At 36.4% G+C, this 18309-nt stretch overlaps 1 protein-coding gene across 2 annotated transcripts; it reads left to right on the forward strand.

Moving 5' to 3' along the window:
* Positions 1-6429: 6429 nt before the first annotated feature.
* On the forward strand, positions 6430-17100 carry LOC131314166 (protease Do-like 9). 2 transcript variants are annotated; one of them, XR_009196319.1, is made up of 11 exons: positions 6430-6896; positions 7281-7518; positions 8766-8962; positions 11908-12076; positions 13763-13954; positions 14051-14283; positions 14433-14522; positions 16060-16116; positions 16211-16318; positions 16578-16872; positions 16976-17100. XR_009196319.1 is itself a non-coding variant. In XM_058342657.1 (10 exons), exons 1-10 carry the CDS (start codon positions 6486-6488, stop codon positions 16689-16691), a joined length of 1809 nt encoding a protein of 602 aa, XP_058198640.1. In that variant the 5' UTR covers positions 6430-6485; the 3' UTR covers positions 16692-17100. The 2 variants fall into 2 exon arrangements, 1 of the variants encoding a protein (XP_058198640.1); XM_058342657.1 differs by having other exon boundaries at positions 16578-17100.
* The last annotated feature ends 1209 nt before the right edge of the window (positions 17101-18309 follow it).

Below are 18309 nucleotides of genomic sequence, written 5' to 3' on the forward strand. Positions count from 1 at the left end.
GAGAGTTGCCTTCTATCAGTTTTCTCCATCTTTCTCATTGGGAGGATGTACTCAATCCATCAACGGGTACTTCAACCACATGGTCGGATCCTAGATCACGCGAGACGAATTCTGAAGCTACCGAACAAAGATCAGCGCATTCAACAAATGTCTAACCATTTGATGTGTACTAGATTTTCCAGAAAAGTCTCGGAAATACATTAAGTTGGTAAAATCGCAAGGGAGATCACTTCCGTTGGATTAACAATTTGGTTTGTATCCAAATCCAGCTAACAGTCCATTAAAACGGGTACTAGATCCGCTCAAAATAATGCACGTTGATCTTTAGTCTTAGAACCTCTTCGGGTGGCTGTAAATTACTCCTAGGACCTTTATACCACAATGGGAACTTTGGAAATCGATCTGCAATAATTTCTCCGTCGGCTCTCTAGAATTGAATTCTTAGCTCCGTCCCTGTAAGAGAATTTGAGGTGGGCGTCGGCATAATGGTTTCCTAGCAACAACCATGCAAATTAATTATTTGTTTCGATGAGAAAAATATCCGTAAAGTATTTTAATATGGAGAATAAATTCTTTTACATCGCGCCACGTTGCAAAACAGTGGTTCTAATCAATCGAACATGCGACGTGGCGCAATATAATTGATTTGAAAGAAACAAATGTTTACACCGCCGGTGTAAAAAATTTAATCTCTAAAATATGAATCTAAATTGTAAAAATAACACATAAGAAGAACAAATGACATCTTTTTAAAAATCTGATAATGATTTTTGTGTTAGGTTCTGATCACCAAGACGAATGGTTAAACTAAAAAAAAATAAACATAATCCAATAGAGAACGATCCAATAAAGAACGATTAGAAATAGGTATTACCAGTGCATGCTTTGGAACAAACATTTGTTAGAGCATCTCCAATCCAATACTCTATTTGAGAGTATCAAAATACTCTATTTTATTCATAAAGTGATTTTAGAGGAAATCGTTGTTCCTATTTACTCCAACCACAAATCCTCTATTTTTCCCTCTAAAATTTTCCTCCAAAATTAACCTCTACCAATTCCCTCCAAAATCACCCTCCAAAAATTCCCTCCAAAATTAACCTTTGCCACAGCAAAACAAGTTCCCCTCCTGTTTTTTACTCCAGTTTTGTAGACCCCATGGCTTCCACTACATTTCCCCCTCCCTCCCATTTGTAGAAGTTAATGTTGCTGTAGAAGTTAATGTTGTAGAACCTGTGAAATGTACTAGAAGTTAAGCACAAGTCCTGTGGAATTAAGTTGATGTTGTAGAAGTGTAGACAGTGTTAAAAAGTTGACATAAACGTACAAGGGTGAAAGGATATGGTTGACATAAACAAAAGCTCATAAAGATACAAATGCCATTTTAAAAGGTGAATAGTGTTATAGAGGGGATCCTCCATATTTTCTCCCATCCTCTAAATATGAATGATCAAAATCCAATCCTCTCAAATAGAGGAGGCTTGAGAGGATGGGTGGAGGAATTCAATACTCTCAAATGGAGGAATAGAGCATGGATTGGAGATGCTCTTACGTCGTGCCAATTCTGTCATTGAATGCATGAACCGTTTTTTCATTTGTCTTCAATTTCAAAAAAAAAAACTTCTACGAGACAAGTCTTAAAGCAGTTGAAAAAACGTTATTTATAACTAATTAAACGGATTTGGGGTTTTTATTGTGATTTTACTTTTTAGTGAATCGTTTAATGAAAATGGTTTTCTTATTTTTACATCTTATAACCCAATAATAGAGGCCAAGGGCAGCATCGTAAAAAACTAACCCATAATTCATTTTCATCATCTCTATTATAAAACAGAAGGGTGTGGGGACAAGTTGTTGGAACGACTTAGATTCATTTGATCCAAAGGCTGTAGTGCATCCTCTCACTTCCCGGTTAAGTGCCCATGGTTTTCACCTAAATCACACAACTGTCATCCCCTTCCAACTGGAATGCCGTAGGCACGGGCTAGCTCTAGTTCATCTATAAAACACTATACTGTTTCAAAATACATTCTTCAGATAGCTCCTAAACACGGATTCGGAAACCCCGTGCACTACACGGTGTATAGTGCAGATCATAGCCGTCCATGAGTGTTTTTGACGATCCAGATTTAAATAAAACTTTTCCGGAAAAAAGTTTAGCTCTTCCCTGGAAAAGTTTTATTTTAAATCTAGACCGTTGAAAGCTTGTTTGGACGGTTATGATCTGCTCTACAGAGCACCTTGCCGGCAGGATCCCTAGACCTCAAACACTACTACCATACCCACAAACACATTCTGACAATAATTCATAAAGCTAAAAAGGCAAAAAGCTAAAAATGAAAAACTAAAAAGTAAGCTCCCAAACGCCTCCTATTACTAGGGCTACTAGTACAAAGCATCAAATGTGATGTAGAACACGTAGAGCTCCAATTTCATGAGTAATTGGACCGGTCGAAGCCTCGGAAGCCCAAACTATCCGATTTGGCAAATTTTGGACGAGCTCGAATTGGGCCCAAACTTAGTAGGCTGACTTATTTTCGTATTGGGATAAATTTTGGACAAGCTCGAATTGGACCCAAACTTGATGGGATGACTTATTTTCGTGTTATGGTCAAGATTCACGACCTTAGATGGTGGATTTCTGCCTAGTTCATCCGAGGCCTTCAATTTGATAATTTTGCCAATTTAGGAAAAATTTCGTTCGTTAATAATTCTTAGACTATAATTCCATTTTCGTTGATTCTTTTTGGAAAAGACTTATTTTTCTTTCCTTTTTCTAATTTTATTATTTTTCTCAATTTTTGGAAAACTTCATTTTTAAGTTAGGGTTTTATTAGTTTAGGGTTACGCAATTTTTTTTATGAAAGGCCTTTAACTTCGTTATCTAAACAACTTTTATTCAATAGTATTCAAACTTTGTCTTTTACTCTTGTGGACTCGAGTTTATCGTTCGTAACTAATCTCATTATGAAGGAAAAAATTCAAAATACCTCCCAACCTTTACTCTAAATTTCAATTAGATTCCCAAACTTTCAAAAAAATCGATTTTACTCATAACGTTATCTTCTATTAATCAAAACGACCCCTTTCGTCCAAATAACTAATGGATTTTGTTAAAGGCCCCGTTAAATAGCGTCCCGATCGAATTTCGATGATCTGAGCCGCTCAATGTTTTTCAGAATGTGATTTTCATGCTACCTGCAAGAAATCAATAAAAAAATTACTGAGAAAGGCTTCATTTGATCAATTTTTTATTGAACAATTCAATAAAAAACTGCTCAAATGAAACCTTTCCCGGTCATTTTTTTTGCTAATTTCTCGCTGGTATCTTTAAAATCATGTTTTGAACATATTGAATTGCTCGGATCATCAAAATTCGATCGAAAAAGAGGAGGTGCGGACCAATCCGGATTTTGTTTAAGTTAGGGCGTCCGGATTTTGCTTCGGTCCGCACCTCCCCTTTCCCGATCGAATTTCAATGATTCAAGCCGCTCAATGTGTTCTGATCAAATTTCAATGATCCGAGCTATTCAATGTGTTCAGAACATGATTTTAAAAGTATTCGCGAGAAATCAGCAAGAAAATTGATAGAAAATGGCATCATCCGAATAGTTTTTTATTGAACTGTTCAATAAAAATTGCTCAAATCAAGCTCTTCCCGGTCTTTTTTTCTTTTTTGATTTCTTGAGGGTACTCTTAAAATCACGTTCTGAATATATTGAGCGGCTCAGATTATCGAAATTCAATCAGGACACTATTTAATAGAGCCTTTAACGAAATCTGTTAGTCATTTAGACGGAAGGGGTTGTTTTAATTAACGGAAGATAACGTTGGTAGTAAAATTAATTTTTTTAAAAGTTTGAGAGTCTAATTGAAACTTAAAGTAAAAGTTGGGGGTATTTTGAAAATTTTCCCATTATGAATTTCGCTGCGTCTATATTTTGAGGTGTTTCGCTTTTGTAAGTGGAGTATCTCCGTACAGAGAACTACAAGCACATTATTTGGATCGGAACTTGTACAAGAAAAACAGATTTGAGAAGGGTATGGAAGCAAAAGGTTGAAATTATACTTTCCCATATTTTGATCAAAAGTGTAATAATTGTGTTCTCCTAAATAGTTAAAGACGTAAAAAACTGGAAACGGATAGAGTATAAATTTAGAAGAGGGATTTCGCTGTGGGTGCACATTACTAGTGCTACTACATACAAAGCATATCATATGAAAGAGGGGTTTCGCTTCTGTAAGTATCTCCCTACAGAGAACTACAAGTACTGTATGTGTAGGCAACTGATCACCTGAGACACCTTACATTTTCACACAAGAGTTTAAACTTTCTGAGTTGGATATAAAAATTCTACACAAGACATCATTCAAATATCGAACCCAAGTTTAATCACTTGAATTTAAAATGAAAGTAGTATATATACAAGACATCATTGAAATATCAATAATTCTATCACTATACCCAACTATACACCCAAATACACACCCGCACTCACAATAGGGTAGGTCCCACACACACTAGGTGTGTAGTGTGTGCGGGCTCCTCCACTCTATTGTGAGTGTGAGTGTGAGTGTGTGATTGGGTATGTAGTTGGATGTGGTGGTAGAATGATTGTTAAAATATTGACCCCAAGTTAATCACTTGAGTAACACTGAGTATTTTAGTTTTGGTAATGGGTGAAGAGAGAAATAGGGTAATGATTGAAAATAAGGGTGATGAGTGGAGAGAGATAAAAAGAGAAATAAAATAAATAATTAGAGAAATAGGATAATGATTAAAAAATAAAATTAAAACAAAATAAAATATCAAAATGAAGAAAGCCAGTCTTTTTTTCCTTTTCCGTCTTAAAATCCAATGCTATCGCAAATGTTTTCATTGACCATAAATTCCAATTCAACCCAAAAACTTCTTCCTTGGCTGATCCCAAACCACGTTCATTAACTACCTTTACTTCTTTTAGAGAAAATTTTTCTCAGCTGGCCGATAGTTAATGCCTTGTTTGTTTTACTTTTTGAATTTTTTTTAAAAAGATTCTGTCTACTTTCAATCATTTTTCTCTTTCTACTTATTACTTCTACTACTCTCATAATTTTTTTTTAAAAAATTCATCCAAACACAGCATTAAATTCTTTATTGAAGTCTTCTCACAGTCGATGCCAGCTGCTAATAGCCTATTTTGGTGGGTTTCCAATTTTCAGTGAAAGTAATGTCCTTTGCCTGCTGCGCCTCTGATGAGATGAGACCCATTTTTAGTGTGAAATCCTCATGCTGCTTTTAATGTGGAAGATCATGTCCTTTTGTCATCGGATCCACTATGATGCCTCAGTTCGGTTTTGGGAGGAGGCTCCATCCAATTATTTTAGTCCAGTTTTCTGTCAAATTTTGGCCTTTATGGGCCCCATTGCGGACTCACAAGAATTATCGAAATCGTTCATTTTATAAAGTTCGGCGAGTAAATTTTGGCCTTTATGGGCCCCCATTGCGGACTCACAAGAATTATCGAAATCGTTCATTTTATAAAGTTCGGCGAGTTTGTTGTTCATACAAAAAATTAGTTTGATCGAGCATCAATAAATACGTAATTGAAATAGATTTGCAAAAAAAAAAAAAGGGATGAAAATAAATAATTGAAAACTTGAATATTACTTGAAAAAAAAAAAATTTCGGATCGAAACTTGTATACAAGAAAAACAGATTTGAGAAGGGTATGAAAGCAAAAGGTTGAATTATACTCGGGCCGACCCATTCACGTGCCTCCACAGTTCTGCAAGTATTTTTCTGTCTTTGGTTATGCTTTCAAGCACTGTAAAACAAGTTTTGCCAGTTTCTATTACAAAGATACTCATCTTTGACTTTCCATGGGGTTTGCTGACACAACTTCCACGTACCCCATGGATCTCTCTCTCTCTCTCTCTCTCTCTCTCCACATGGGCTTATGATTGGGCTTTTTTTTTGTTATTGCAACTTCAAATGAAAGATTTTAAACCGGAAAAACTACATTCAAAATACTTTGCATTTGAACAGTTAAATTAGACCTACATAAATTAGGACTTTTCATTTATTTTTTCGTTAAAGTTCGGGATATATCTTTTGATTGTTCGAAAAAATTGGTCCTTGCACAATATTGCTTCATTTTAATTTTTTGTTAAAATTGTTAATGATATATATGTGACCCCACTTGGTGCAAATTCTAGATCCGCCAACCACTAATTATACTTCTCCGTATTTTGGAAGTGTAATAATTGTGTTCTCTTGAATAATTGAAGACAAAAAAATGGAAACGGAAAGGGAGTATAAATTTCGCAATTATTCTACTTCCACACCCAAATACATACCCATTTACACACACAATAGAGATAGAGCCAACGCACACTACACATTCAATGTGTGTGGAGGTGGGAGTGTATAAATAGGTGTGTGTTTAGGGCTACTACAGACAAAGCATCGTACGAAAGAGGGGGTTCGCTTCTGTAAGTACAGTATGTGTAGGCATCTGATATCAGTCTGGCCGTCCCGTCGTCTCTTTCATTCCAAGATTTTGGCTGCTTCTTCTTCTCCGATCGCTAATCCTCTCTTTTGTAATAAGTTTGATAAGTCAATCCACAGCGATTCCAAGAAATCCGTACGGTTGCCGTCCGTTGTTTCTTCTCCTGCCTCCAAACTCCACACAAGTTTTCAATCTTTCCTCTCAATTTCATCATCGTATGAAGATCGGGTCGACCATTGTGCTCTACTACGTAAATGTAATAGTAGCACTACCGTTATTAGGTCTTTCTCCTCTCGCGCCTTTGTCAGGGACATTGTGAAGGAACCGGTAGTCTGTGATAATGATCATGAAGAAGAAGAACCTGATGATGGTGATTTTGAAGAATGCGGCCGGGAGGAGGATATGGTGAGTTTGATTAATAATAATTAATTGTCCGCGCTCTCTAATGGTGAAAAAAAAGAAAGAAAGAATCGAGATGAAATAAAAAATGATTCTTTATTGGTCTATTTCGTTTCTTAGACTCCGTTTGTTAAAATATTATATACAATGTAGAATATTTTCAGCTATTAAAAAGAATTTACTTGCATCCATGCCAGATTAAGGTTGGTTATGCAAAAATAAAAGCAAAAAGTAAGGGTATGCTAATTATTAAAAGGGTTATGCATTATTTAAGATTTCTTCTTAGATAAGATAGCCGTTTCATTGGAAGTTATATTGTTTACCCATTTCGGTGATCATGCGGAACACCACAAAAGTAAGGGTATGCTAATTATTGGATTCTTTTTCCAGCCACAATGTGATGCAGTTGTCGGGGTACTGTGTACTGTTGCGGATGCGGATGTGTATTCCCCGTGGAGAAGGAGACAAGGGCCGTCTTTGGGTGCTGGATTAATCTTGAGTGGGAGAAGAGTGTTAACTACTGCTCATTCAGTGGATCAATACACTCAATTGGAAGTCAGGAAAGAGGTCTGGGGTGGTCCAAAGTGTACAGCTACAATGCTTGCTGTAGCACCTGAGTGTGATCTTGGTATGATTTACCTTCCTTTCTCTCTGCATCATTTGATGCACCACTTTTTGTATCGCTAAATCTGGCAAAAATATGAGATTTAGGCAAACATTACTTCCTTTTTTATATAAAAGTGTTACAAGAAATCCGATTTGACTTTTCTAGCCCTTGATTAGATGCTCTGCTTTTACAATAACGATATGCTTTGCACTTATATACCGTTGTGTTTTAAATATCCCTATTGGAAAGGTAATATGAACAACTGGGTTAGTGCTGCTTTGTGTAGTAGCTGGGACATTAGAGGGTGAATTTTTCCTAACATAGGGATTTGATTATGTATCTCCAGCTACGGGCATTCTTGAGTAGTTTGTTCTTATTTGTATTTGATTTGATTTGTGGTCATATGTCGGGCTTTCTTAGTTCTTACATGTTTGATTCTCGAGTTTAAACAAATCTTTATTTTTTATTTTTGTAGAATTTAGGTGAATGGTCAAATAATCTATTTGGTAGTGTTTGTTTGTTTTTGATGTTTTCGTTTGGATTGCTAGAGATCTTGCTCAATTCAAGATAACATATCTCAATGTTTGCATGCATAGTGGTTAAAAACCTACTGTACAAGATATTTATCATATGATTCATATAGTCTCCTTCAAAAAATAATACGTTTCCCATTCCATATCCATTTTGTATAGAAATCCTAAATTATATATGTGTGTCCCCATTCAGTACGTATTCTATGATTACTTATTGGAAAAAAGTTGGACCTTATTTTTAGAGCAGAACCCCAAACGCATTATTCAAACTTGTTTAAACTTTGATGTAATTATGGCGATGTGCAATTAATTTCAAAGAAACCAACCTCGATATAGGGCTTGAGTAGAAGAAAGAACCATTATTAGATCGTGTTTTTTCTGAATCATGTAAGGGCTCTCCTTTTCTTTTCGTGACTAAGGTAGTAGGAAGCCTGAATGTGATAGATCCCACTTCAGGGAGTTAAAGTTTTGCATCTTAAATTCTTTTCTTTTTTTTATGAATATGTGCATAGTTTGTTGGTGTTATCAGGTACGATACACGTTACATATCCCAATGGGAATTATAAAATGAAAAAAATTTGATACACATACGTATCTATGTAACGTATCCCGATTTGGAAACACGAAATTGCAACAAATAAGGCTTGGTTTGTCAAAAAAGAAGCAACATGGACTTTTGATCAATTTTTCGATAAAAACAATTGGGTGATATTATATGTGGTGATTTGCATGCAGCAATTCTAACAGTCCATGATGATGAATTCTGGAATCAAGTTAAGCCAGTGGAATTTGGGGATATGCCATCACCAGGAGATAAAGTGATCATAGATCGCCTTCGAAAAGGTGGAGCGAAGCCTTTGGTGACTGCTTGTGTATTGGGATCGGGCATGACACGTTATTCATTTTGGGGCACCAAACTTCTGGCCTTTCGGGTATGTTGAAGGGAAAATTTCTGTGAAATATTGTTCTTAGTACTACAAATCATATGATTGAGTCCCTCTTCTTTTTTAGGAGTTTAATTTTAGAAATCTCCAAATTACTCAAGAAAACCTCCAATTTTTATAATAATAATTATTATCCTCCAGTTCGCAGATAGATTGTGTCATCTTTGTTGTAAATTTTTGTAATAGCGCCATGGTGTAGAGTAGTTACTTAATGTCTCAAATACTTTTCTCACCCTATTTTCTCATAACTATGAAATTGCAAAATGTGGGTACATCATCAAAGATGTAGAAACAATGGAGTTAATGAAATTTTAGTTGATAGTTAAGCTGGTTCCAAAATGACAGCGAAGGTATATCAGACTTACCAGTTGTTTAGCCTTACCTCTTAAAAAGGAAATAGAACTTCAAATTAGCTTTCCAGCCCAATTTGAATTGCCTCAAATGAATAAACCAATGTAAATTTATGGTCAAAATACCGAAAGTTGTCCTGATTCACTTCCAACTTGGGATTCAATCAAACTCTTGCTTTTTCTTTCCAAATTCGATTGGTGCATATTTTGTTGAATAATTCTGAATATTCATGACTTCTAAACCTTCTAGGATTTTTTTTTTATTCTTCACTTGGACTGTAACAAGTTGCAACCCGGTCCGTCTTTGTGTCCTTAAATCTCTAAATTAAATTCCAATTCATGCAAACGGCTCCTCGGTGACCCATAATAACAAAATAGCCCAAAGTAATTCAAGTAACATGTATTAAGAACTTAAAAAATATAAATTAAAGGGCCCCCAATGTATCGGCACTTATCAAACCCTTGTCCAATACATCTTTTTCGTGTCCACAATTAGGAAATAAAAATCTTAAATTAAACACATGTGCGACACTCTTTCTGCAACGTGTCCTGCAACCTGTTCTGCAACTTGTACAAAACTTCTTTAATGTGAATGACTAAGAAATACGTGTGATTGGCAATTTTGTGTCCGTGCTTCTTGGCACATAAGCAGTGTTTGCTGCAGTGTCAGTGTTGCAGCTTATGAGTTTCCCGTGTCAGAAGTTTTGTGCTACACGCAATGTCTTTAAATCTAAACTGTTAAGTGATAAAACCGGAGAAGAAAATGCCGGCTGACATAGCAAACCTATAAAACCGGTCGTGGGTCAAAAAAAATTGGGCCTTTTGTTTTTGGCAGTAGATATAACTCTACACTGCCGCTCAAATTATTATGGACTAGAGTATCCAGGCAAGTTTTTAACTTCTCTAGCATATGTGGGATTGTAAGAGTTTTGGGGAGTGCTTTTATAGAACAAGAAAGCCTCACTTGTTTGGTGCTTATTGATGTGGGATTTTGGTGCAGTAACTGTAAATTTAGAGCGTGTTTTTTGTCCTTTAGCGTCCTCTAGTTTTAGTAGGGTCCTCCAGTCTATGCATGGGTGTCTAGAGTCCTTGTTAGGTAGTTTTTGATCATTTTGAGAAAGATATTTGAGAGGTTCCCTAATTGTAATCAAATCACTGATCCTCCAAACGGTCGTCGTCCCCAACCACCAAAAACTTGGGAATCCTTTGATGGTACCTGAACAGCTGCATATAAAGAATGTCTATCAATCACATATTATGGACAATAAACAAGACAAGTTATTTGTATAAGTGCACCTAATATCTGTAGTATTTATTATCTTCAACAAGTTTGTGACATAATTATGATGTCATGTTTCAATTCTGGTTGAATTGTCTGGTTTTTCAAAATTTGGCTATTCTCTATGCACAGTGTTCGAACTGTGGCTCATATGTTAAGTATGAAGAGATATTAAGGAGTTTTAGAGAGAAGTTCGTACAAGGGTATTTTTGGGATACGGACCAAATACCAGGTTAAGGTTAGATTAGAGTCGTTATAAATACTATATGTTGTAAATCCTATTTCATAACTATGATAATAAGAATAGCAGCCGCTCTCGCTCTTGTGGACGTACCCGGTTTTGGGGAACCACGTATATTGCTGTGTCGATTTATTTACTATTTTATACTCGTAAATCGTGTGCGTGTGTGTGACGATCCTAACACAGCTTCTTTATGCTTTTGTGTCGAAAACAACTTTTGAAAATAATGAAGAGGCTAATTTCTTAGTATGCTTTTTGAATTTCTTTCTTGATGTTGAAAAGAAAATTCTGCTTTTTATTAAGCAACTTTACCATAAGTGCGGCTGCAACAAACACCTGCATATGTTATTATCTTTGATTTCCGATACATCGATGGGTTATCAATTTAAGTATATATAGTTGGCAGCGCGTTTGAGTGATACTCAATCATACATCTTGTATTAGCTAGGACTTGTATCAAATGTCAAACCGAATTTGCCAATTCAGTAGGGATGACCCTATATTTTTGGGCTATACAACGAAATTTAAAATGATAAAACTTAAGGGCTAAGCTATGATCTGATCAATTCCAACTTTGGAAAGTTATGCTCTGGAGGGAATTATAATTACTACTCTGTTTTTCAAGTAATGCTTACATTTGGCGAACAATTGTCCATTGATGATCCTTCTAATTAATTGAGCACTTGTATTGGTCATTTATTTCCTTTGTAAAACTTATGTCCATTGGCTTTTAGTATGTTCTTATTGGTACGTTGGAGGGTATGGGAAACAAACTCTTGACCTCTAAGTGGGGAATGAAATTCTAGCCATTGGGCTAGCCATAATGGTTAATAGATTCTGATTATCAACTATAAACATTAAGTAGATTTTGGTAAACTTGATATCAATTGAAGCCCAAGAGAAATGATATGTTACTGTTTTGGCAAGGATTATGGTTATTCCTAAGTGGGGCTTCCATTTTTTGGTCAAAATTTGGGAGCCCAAAGCGACTACATTGGTCTTTGCAACTGTATGGGTCTGTTTTTGGTTCACCAAATCCAAATACTTTGCTTTCATTTAACAGATCAATGTAGGCCGGAGGGGAGCGACTCTCAGTGGACCTGCTTTTGATGAAAGAGGCAAATGTGTAGGATTGCAGCTTCAGTACCAAGGCTACAAAAGTGGTGATTTTGTACCTGCAGAAGTTATTAAGCACTTCATTCAAGACTATGACAAGAATGGAGCATATACTGGTATGCTTGGATTTTGCAACTTCTTGTAATGGGCAACCCTAATGTATATTCTATCTTCTTTTTCATAGTCAACAAATTGCAGTGACTGTACTACATTGCCAACCATGTAATTCATGTATTGTTGCATACATGTTTGGGCACTGTCTCGTTGATTGGCTTGGTGAAATAGATTTCTGTGAAGATGCGGACTACCAACTCCTAGACAAAAAGAAAGGCCCATTGTTCGAGTCCGCATAGACGTGATAGGTAGAAATTAAATTTAAAATAGCCCTATAATTTAAAGAATCTTCAATCAAAACATAAAAGCTCTTAAAAATCTGTACGGTTGAATAAAACTTTGATTGAATAAAATGAGGAACCTCTTATGTGGTTTAAGTAACAAATGCGGGAAAAGCCTTTCTTTTCCTTGCTCGCTCTCACAGACGTTGCGATACTCTCAGAGCGTGTGGAATACTCTCTTTCTTAGTTTTTATCTCAAGTATTTTGGCGTTTGAAACTTCCCCAGAGTAATCAAACGTAACTAGCTGGTTCAATCAAAATGGATTCTTGGTAACATGGGGGCTAAAGAAAGAAAGAAATGTACAAATTCATATTAGATTAGGTGCGTAATAATATTTTTAAAATCTTAAATTAAATAAGTGAAATGGAAAAACCTTTATTAATTCGCTTATTCCATTGGATATTACGAAGCCTCCTCATGTATGACATGATTTGGATCTAAGCACATAAGAGATTCTCTCTTAACTATTCTATCCTTCATACGGTTTTTGCACGGACGGTAGTTGGAATTAGCGGCTCTCCTAGGTTCTCTCATCTGGGATCCCTAGGGAAGATGATCAAGTTGGTCCTTGCTTTTTGAGAAGCTGCTTTTATATAATTTAGGCAATAAGGGTGGAAAATTCATGGACCAGCACCATATAAAAGCCAATTTACTCGCCTTTTGAGATAAAATTCTATTCTCTCCTATCTCCCTATACGCTCTTCTGGCCTTCTTGCCTTAAAAGTCGTGCCACCCTGCCCCTCTAATTAACATCGACTCTCAACGCAGCTTCCTCCATGTTTTTTTAGATATTCTATTGTGAATTATATGATGAGTATGACTTATATATTTTTCTTTGATGTGGAAACGTAACAGTGGTTATATTGTCTTTATAAAATCGGCCCTTACGATTCATAATCAATCATACTTAGATATTCTATTGTGAATTATATGATGATTATGACTTATGTATTTTTCTTTGATGTGGAAACATAACAATGGTTATATTGTCTTTATAAAATTGGCCCTTACGATTCATAATCAATCATACATAAGATTACAAGATTCAGCCATCTAGAGTAATAAGATTTCCATTTGGGCTCACCGTAGGCACCTTATCGGTTAGAATGGGATGGATGTGCTTTGTCTAGACCTTACTGGGAGGATGGTGTCAAAATCGCTCCCATGTCTAGCCTGACTCTACTAATAAGCGGCTTTAGGGCCGATCAAATAGCTTCTGGTCCTTTGGCCTCTATATGAAGGTCCACCTTTTACTAATACTAAGGGTTTAGTGATCCCATCTATCTATTTGTATCTAATGCCAGCGTTGCTACACCTTATTTCTTTGTTCCTTCCCTTAAATCGTGTGTTTGGTTCTTCAAATTCTTAACAATCTAAGCATCCCCATTTGTATCTTCAAAATACAGGACTCCCACTACTTGGCATCAAGTGGCAAGAGATGGAAAATCCTTATCTGCGTATGTTAATGAAGATGGAACATGATGAACAAGGCGTCCTTATTACAGAAGTCAGTCCTAACTATCCAGAATCTGTGGTTCTAAAACCAAACGATGTTATTCTCAGCATCGATGGGATTAACATTAATAATGATGGAACAGGTAAATCTTTTGTCCTGTTTTCCCCTTTGTTTTATGCAAGATTTGATCCTTAAACAACATCTCTATATTTATGCTCTACTTGCAATTAATTTTCAGTTCCATTTTTAAGAGGACAGAGGATAGAATTCAGTTATCTCATTGGAAAGAAATATGTTGGCGATAAGATTGTTATTAAAGTACGCCGAGGTTCAGAGATATGTGAATTCACTACAGAACTTGCAACACACAAACAATTCGTCTCGGCCAACATAATTGGGAGGCCTCTTCGGTATTACATTATTGGAGGATTTGTTTTCACCACTCTTTCTTTTCCATGTATGAGAGTTATGGTGAGTAGTTCACTTAGATATCTTGTGGTAGCTCTTTTGATAAAACTTAGAATATTATTTCATTGATCGGTTTTGCTTTATAATTGGTATGGAATGTTCCTAACCTTGTGCTTTCTTTTCTTGTATTTATTAAAAACTTATTACACTAGGATGATAGGTACTACATTGATAATGAGAGGCCAGACGATGACAAGCTTTTATTCCAAGCTCTATACGAAGAGCCTGTTGTGCTTCTTAAGGTCTCCTTCTGTTCATTTCTGATTATTATTCTCATGTGCTGTGAAAATTTATTGTATTCACAAATTGAATCAGAATGCATTTAGGGGAGAGAGTGGCTGAACCCATAAGGACTTCTGTTGTGTAGCAAAATGACGTCACTTTAAAGACACTAACCGGCGTGTCCCCGTGTCCCCATGTCTATTAAAGTTAATTATTTTATAAGGGGACACAACGGAGACCTGTATAAGGACCCAACAAAGGTTAAAACACAATTATTTTAAATTTTGGGGGGTAAATGTTGAATTACTCCAAATATTGTGGTTTAAAAGTGTAATATTATTTGTATACAATGTACATGTGATGCTTGTTTATGTATATTAATGCTTTATGCTTCTATCGATACCTATGTTTCCACTGGTATAAAAAATAATTATTGCTTTATTGTTGTTGTGTCCCCTACCATGTCCGTGCCTTAGTGTTTGTATCCGTATCCGTGCTTCATAGCATGTGATGATGAAAGATATCAAAATTTGACATATTATGATAGTTCTTACAATTATTCATGTTAAATTCGAATTCGTTAAGGATTTCTTAAGGATTCTGAGCCATGTCCATGTCTTGTCTTTGAAGGATTTCTTGAGTGCCACACACATATGGGACTGGTTCTACCCACACAAATTTTGACACAATGTCAATCATTTATATCAATGGTCGAGATTAGAAAACACTCTCTCCTCCCTCCCCATCTCCTCACCTAAATCCCTCCCTCTCTCCTTCCCCACCGCACAACCCCCCCCCCCTTCCTTCTCAGAGCATCTCCGGCCAGCTCCTCCATCTCTGTCGACTCCCTCTGTAGACAATGACCTCATAGTTTGGAGCCTTTCGGGTCATATTTTGATGATCTAAACCGTTCAACTTGTTTAAAACATGTTTTTAAATATACCCGTGAGAAATCAACTCAAATATATACACACACGTACATGGCAATAGAGTTATATATATGGGATTGAACCTATCCTCAACGTATCGCTGTCCTATTTTTTGGATAAATAACAAATCAGCGTGTCCATGTCATATTCGTGTCTCGTGTCTGTATCTGTGCTTCTTAGCCTTTAGCCATGAGCTTGTAGTCTAGTCCAAAGTTTTGTAGCTACCAATTACTTAATAACCCATCTAGGCTAGCCAACATGTGGGTCATGCAAACCATATGCATTGACAACTTTGCTTGACGATATATTAGCAATTATCATCTTTTCTTTCATAATCAACAATTGTGTGCGGATCCAATAAAACAAATCAACAATTGTGTGTGGATGTCAAAAAGATAATTATATTAACGTATCAAGCACTACTTAAGAACCTAGAAATCAATTTGGGACATAATTATCAATTATTATGCTTATTAGGTAGCTTTAGTGGCACAGTGGTGCTAAGCCATACATATTGCTCATCCTTAATCGTTTTTAAGGTATTGGCGCGAATATATTTCTTTAGGGTAAGCAAGCATGAATATGTTGGTCTGTTGTACTTATTTTGGAGTGTGAATATGTTTGTCAGGTGCTTAAAGCTGACATCAATGCTGGGTATGAGACGGAGTGTACACTGCAAAATCAGGTTTGGAAATTTGTGTCACTTTCAAATTATGAATGAAACAAACCCATTGATGCTAATTTGCTTATAAATGCGTCTTTTGCTTATTTCAATGTAGGTTCTCGTCACTTTCAATGATAAGCCTGTTGAGGGACTAAATAGCTTGGTCAGTATGGTAGAGACTTGTAAGGAAGATTTCATGAAGTTCACATTTGCAAACAAGAAGGTGGACCACTTTCCATTTTTGTTCTTAGTTTTTCAGCGGAGACCTCCTAATTTTATCATCAATTTTTCATCTTTTGGATTTTTTTCCTTTCGGTGAGATCAAGAAACCGGAGGTATTGTTTTGTCTGTGTCATTCTTGTTGCCATTTTTGTGTTTTGACAATTGACAACCCTATAATTACCATATCCGTGACTAATTGTTGATCTTGATTTAACCATCTTATTAACGGTGGCAAGTTTGTTTTGGTCATTTTTGTGCAGACTATGGTATTGCCAACAAACATTGCCAGATCAAGAACTCCGGATATCCTTAAAGCACACTCTATAAATTGTGCTATGTCTGATGATCTGAAGGAATTAGTGAAGTTGACTTGAGGCGAAGAAAGTCCCATATATATCTGAAATTTGAATGGTTTTGAGTGGTAACGTTGTTCAGTTACCATTCAGTGCATTCTTTTCAGCAATGCTTTCCAGTTCCATTCTCTTTAAAAGGTTGAGCTAACTTGTGGTGGCAATATCATATAGGAGTTAGTCAAGTTGTGAGATGTTGCGGGTGGTTGTTCTTGGATGACTTTTGGTTTTTACTACGGCATGAGATTTTCCAAAATACGCATAACTGCATTGGGCGTTGACTATCCACCCTTGTGAACATAATTTAGATTGCCTGTGTATATTCATCTCAAGACCGTCATTGTATCTGAAAGTTGCTTGATGGTTCGGTTTTAGAAAACGGGCATCTGTGATTTTAGGATATGCTTCTGGAAGTGGGGTAAGTTTCTGGTTGTATGACTGTTTGCAGTTCCGATAGTATCCTGGGAATTATTTCTATCTCATCCTTGCCACTTTAGGCATAGTTGGAGATGGCATGGGTGCATATGTTACTTTTGACAAAATGTGCAGACTAGTATTGAGACCGAGTTACTTGATACTGAGTTGGTAAGTAGACTACATAGCTCCTTGTTCGCGTACTTGTTAACGTGCCTTCACAGTTCTGCAAGTTTTTTTCCTTCTTTGGTTATGCTTTCAAGCACTGTACAACAAGTTTGCCAATTTCTTTTACAGAGATACCCATCTTTGACTTTTCAAGGCGTTTGCTGACATACTTTCCACGTACCCCATGGATCTCTCTTCACAATGGCTTTTGATTGGGCTTTTCGCTATTGGAACCTTTTTTTTTTATTGGATAAATATTGCTATTGCAACTGCAAATTTAAGATTTTAAACTTAAGAAACTACATTTTCTTACATCCAAAATACTTTGCATCTGAACAATTAAATTAGATCTAGATAAATTAGGACTTCTCATTCATTTTTTCGTTAGAGTTCGGGATATATCTTTTAATGGGAAAAAAACCAAAATGGTCCCTGTAGTTAAGTGTTTGTGTCAACTTGGTCTCTGTAGTTTTAATTGGCTCGATTTACACTCTGTACTTTTTATTTTGTTCCAATTTGGTCCAATTGCTAACTGCCGTTAGTCCGCCGTTAAGTCTTTTTAACAGCAAAATCAAATGGATGTAGAGGTGGAGGTAGGGGTCGAGGCAGAGATGGATGCAGAGGTGGAAGAAGAGGCAAAGGAAGAGCCAGAGGTAGAGGAGGAAAGGCAATGATCAGTAACAGGCCATTGTTACCAATGTGGGACTACTCAAAACTTCAACATTCCTAGTTAGGAATCAGTGCATGTGCCAAGTGTAGGAAAATGAATGGAATGACAAGGCACTAGTTTTTGTAACCATTTGGGTTGTTAAGTTAGATTTATTGTAACCTAGTTGAGTGTTTTGTTATGTCTATGTATTAAGTTATGACTTACTAAATTTGGAATTGAGTAGGGATGGCAATGGGGAGGGTCGGGGGTGGATACCACTATCCCCGAATCCAAATCCCTCCCCATCCCCGCCCCAATCCCCACTGGGGATTTATTTTTACCTTCCATCCCTGCTACCTCTAGGGCGGGGCGGGGATCGGGCGGGTACTACCTCATATCCACCCCCTACCC

Source organism: Rhododendron vialii, chromosome 13a (genome assembly GCF_030253575.1).
Source record: "Rhododendron vialii isolate Sample 1 chromosome 13a, ASM3025357v1".
Lineage (NCBI taxonomy): Eukaryota > Viridiplantae > Streptophyta > Magnoliopsida > Ericales > Ericaceae > Rhododendron > Rhododendron vialii.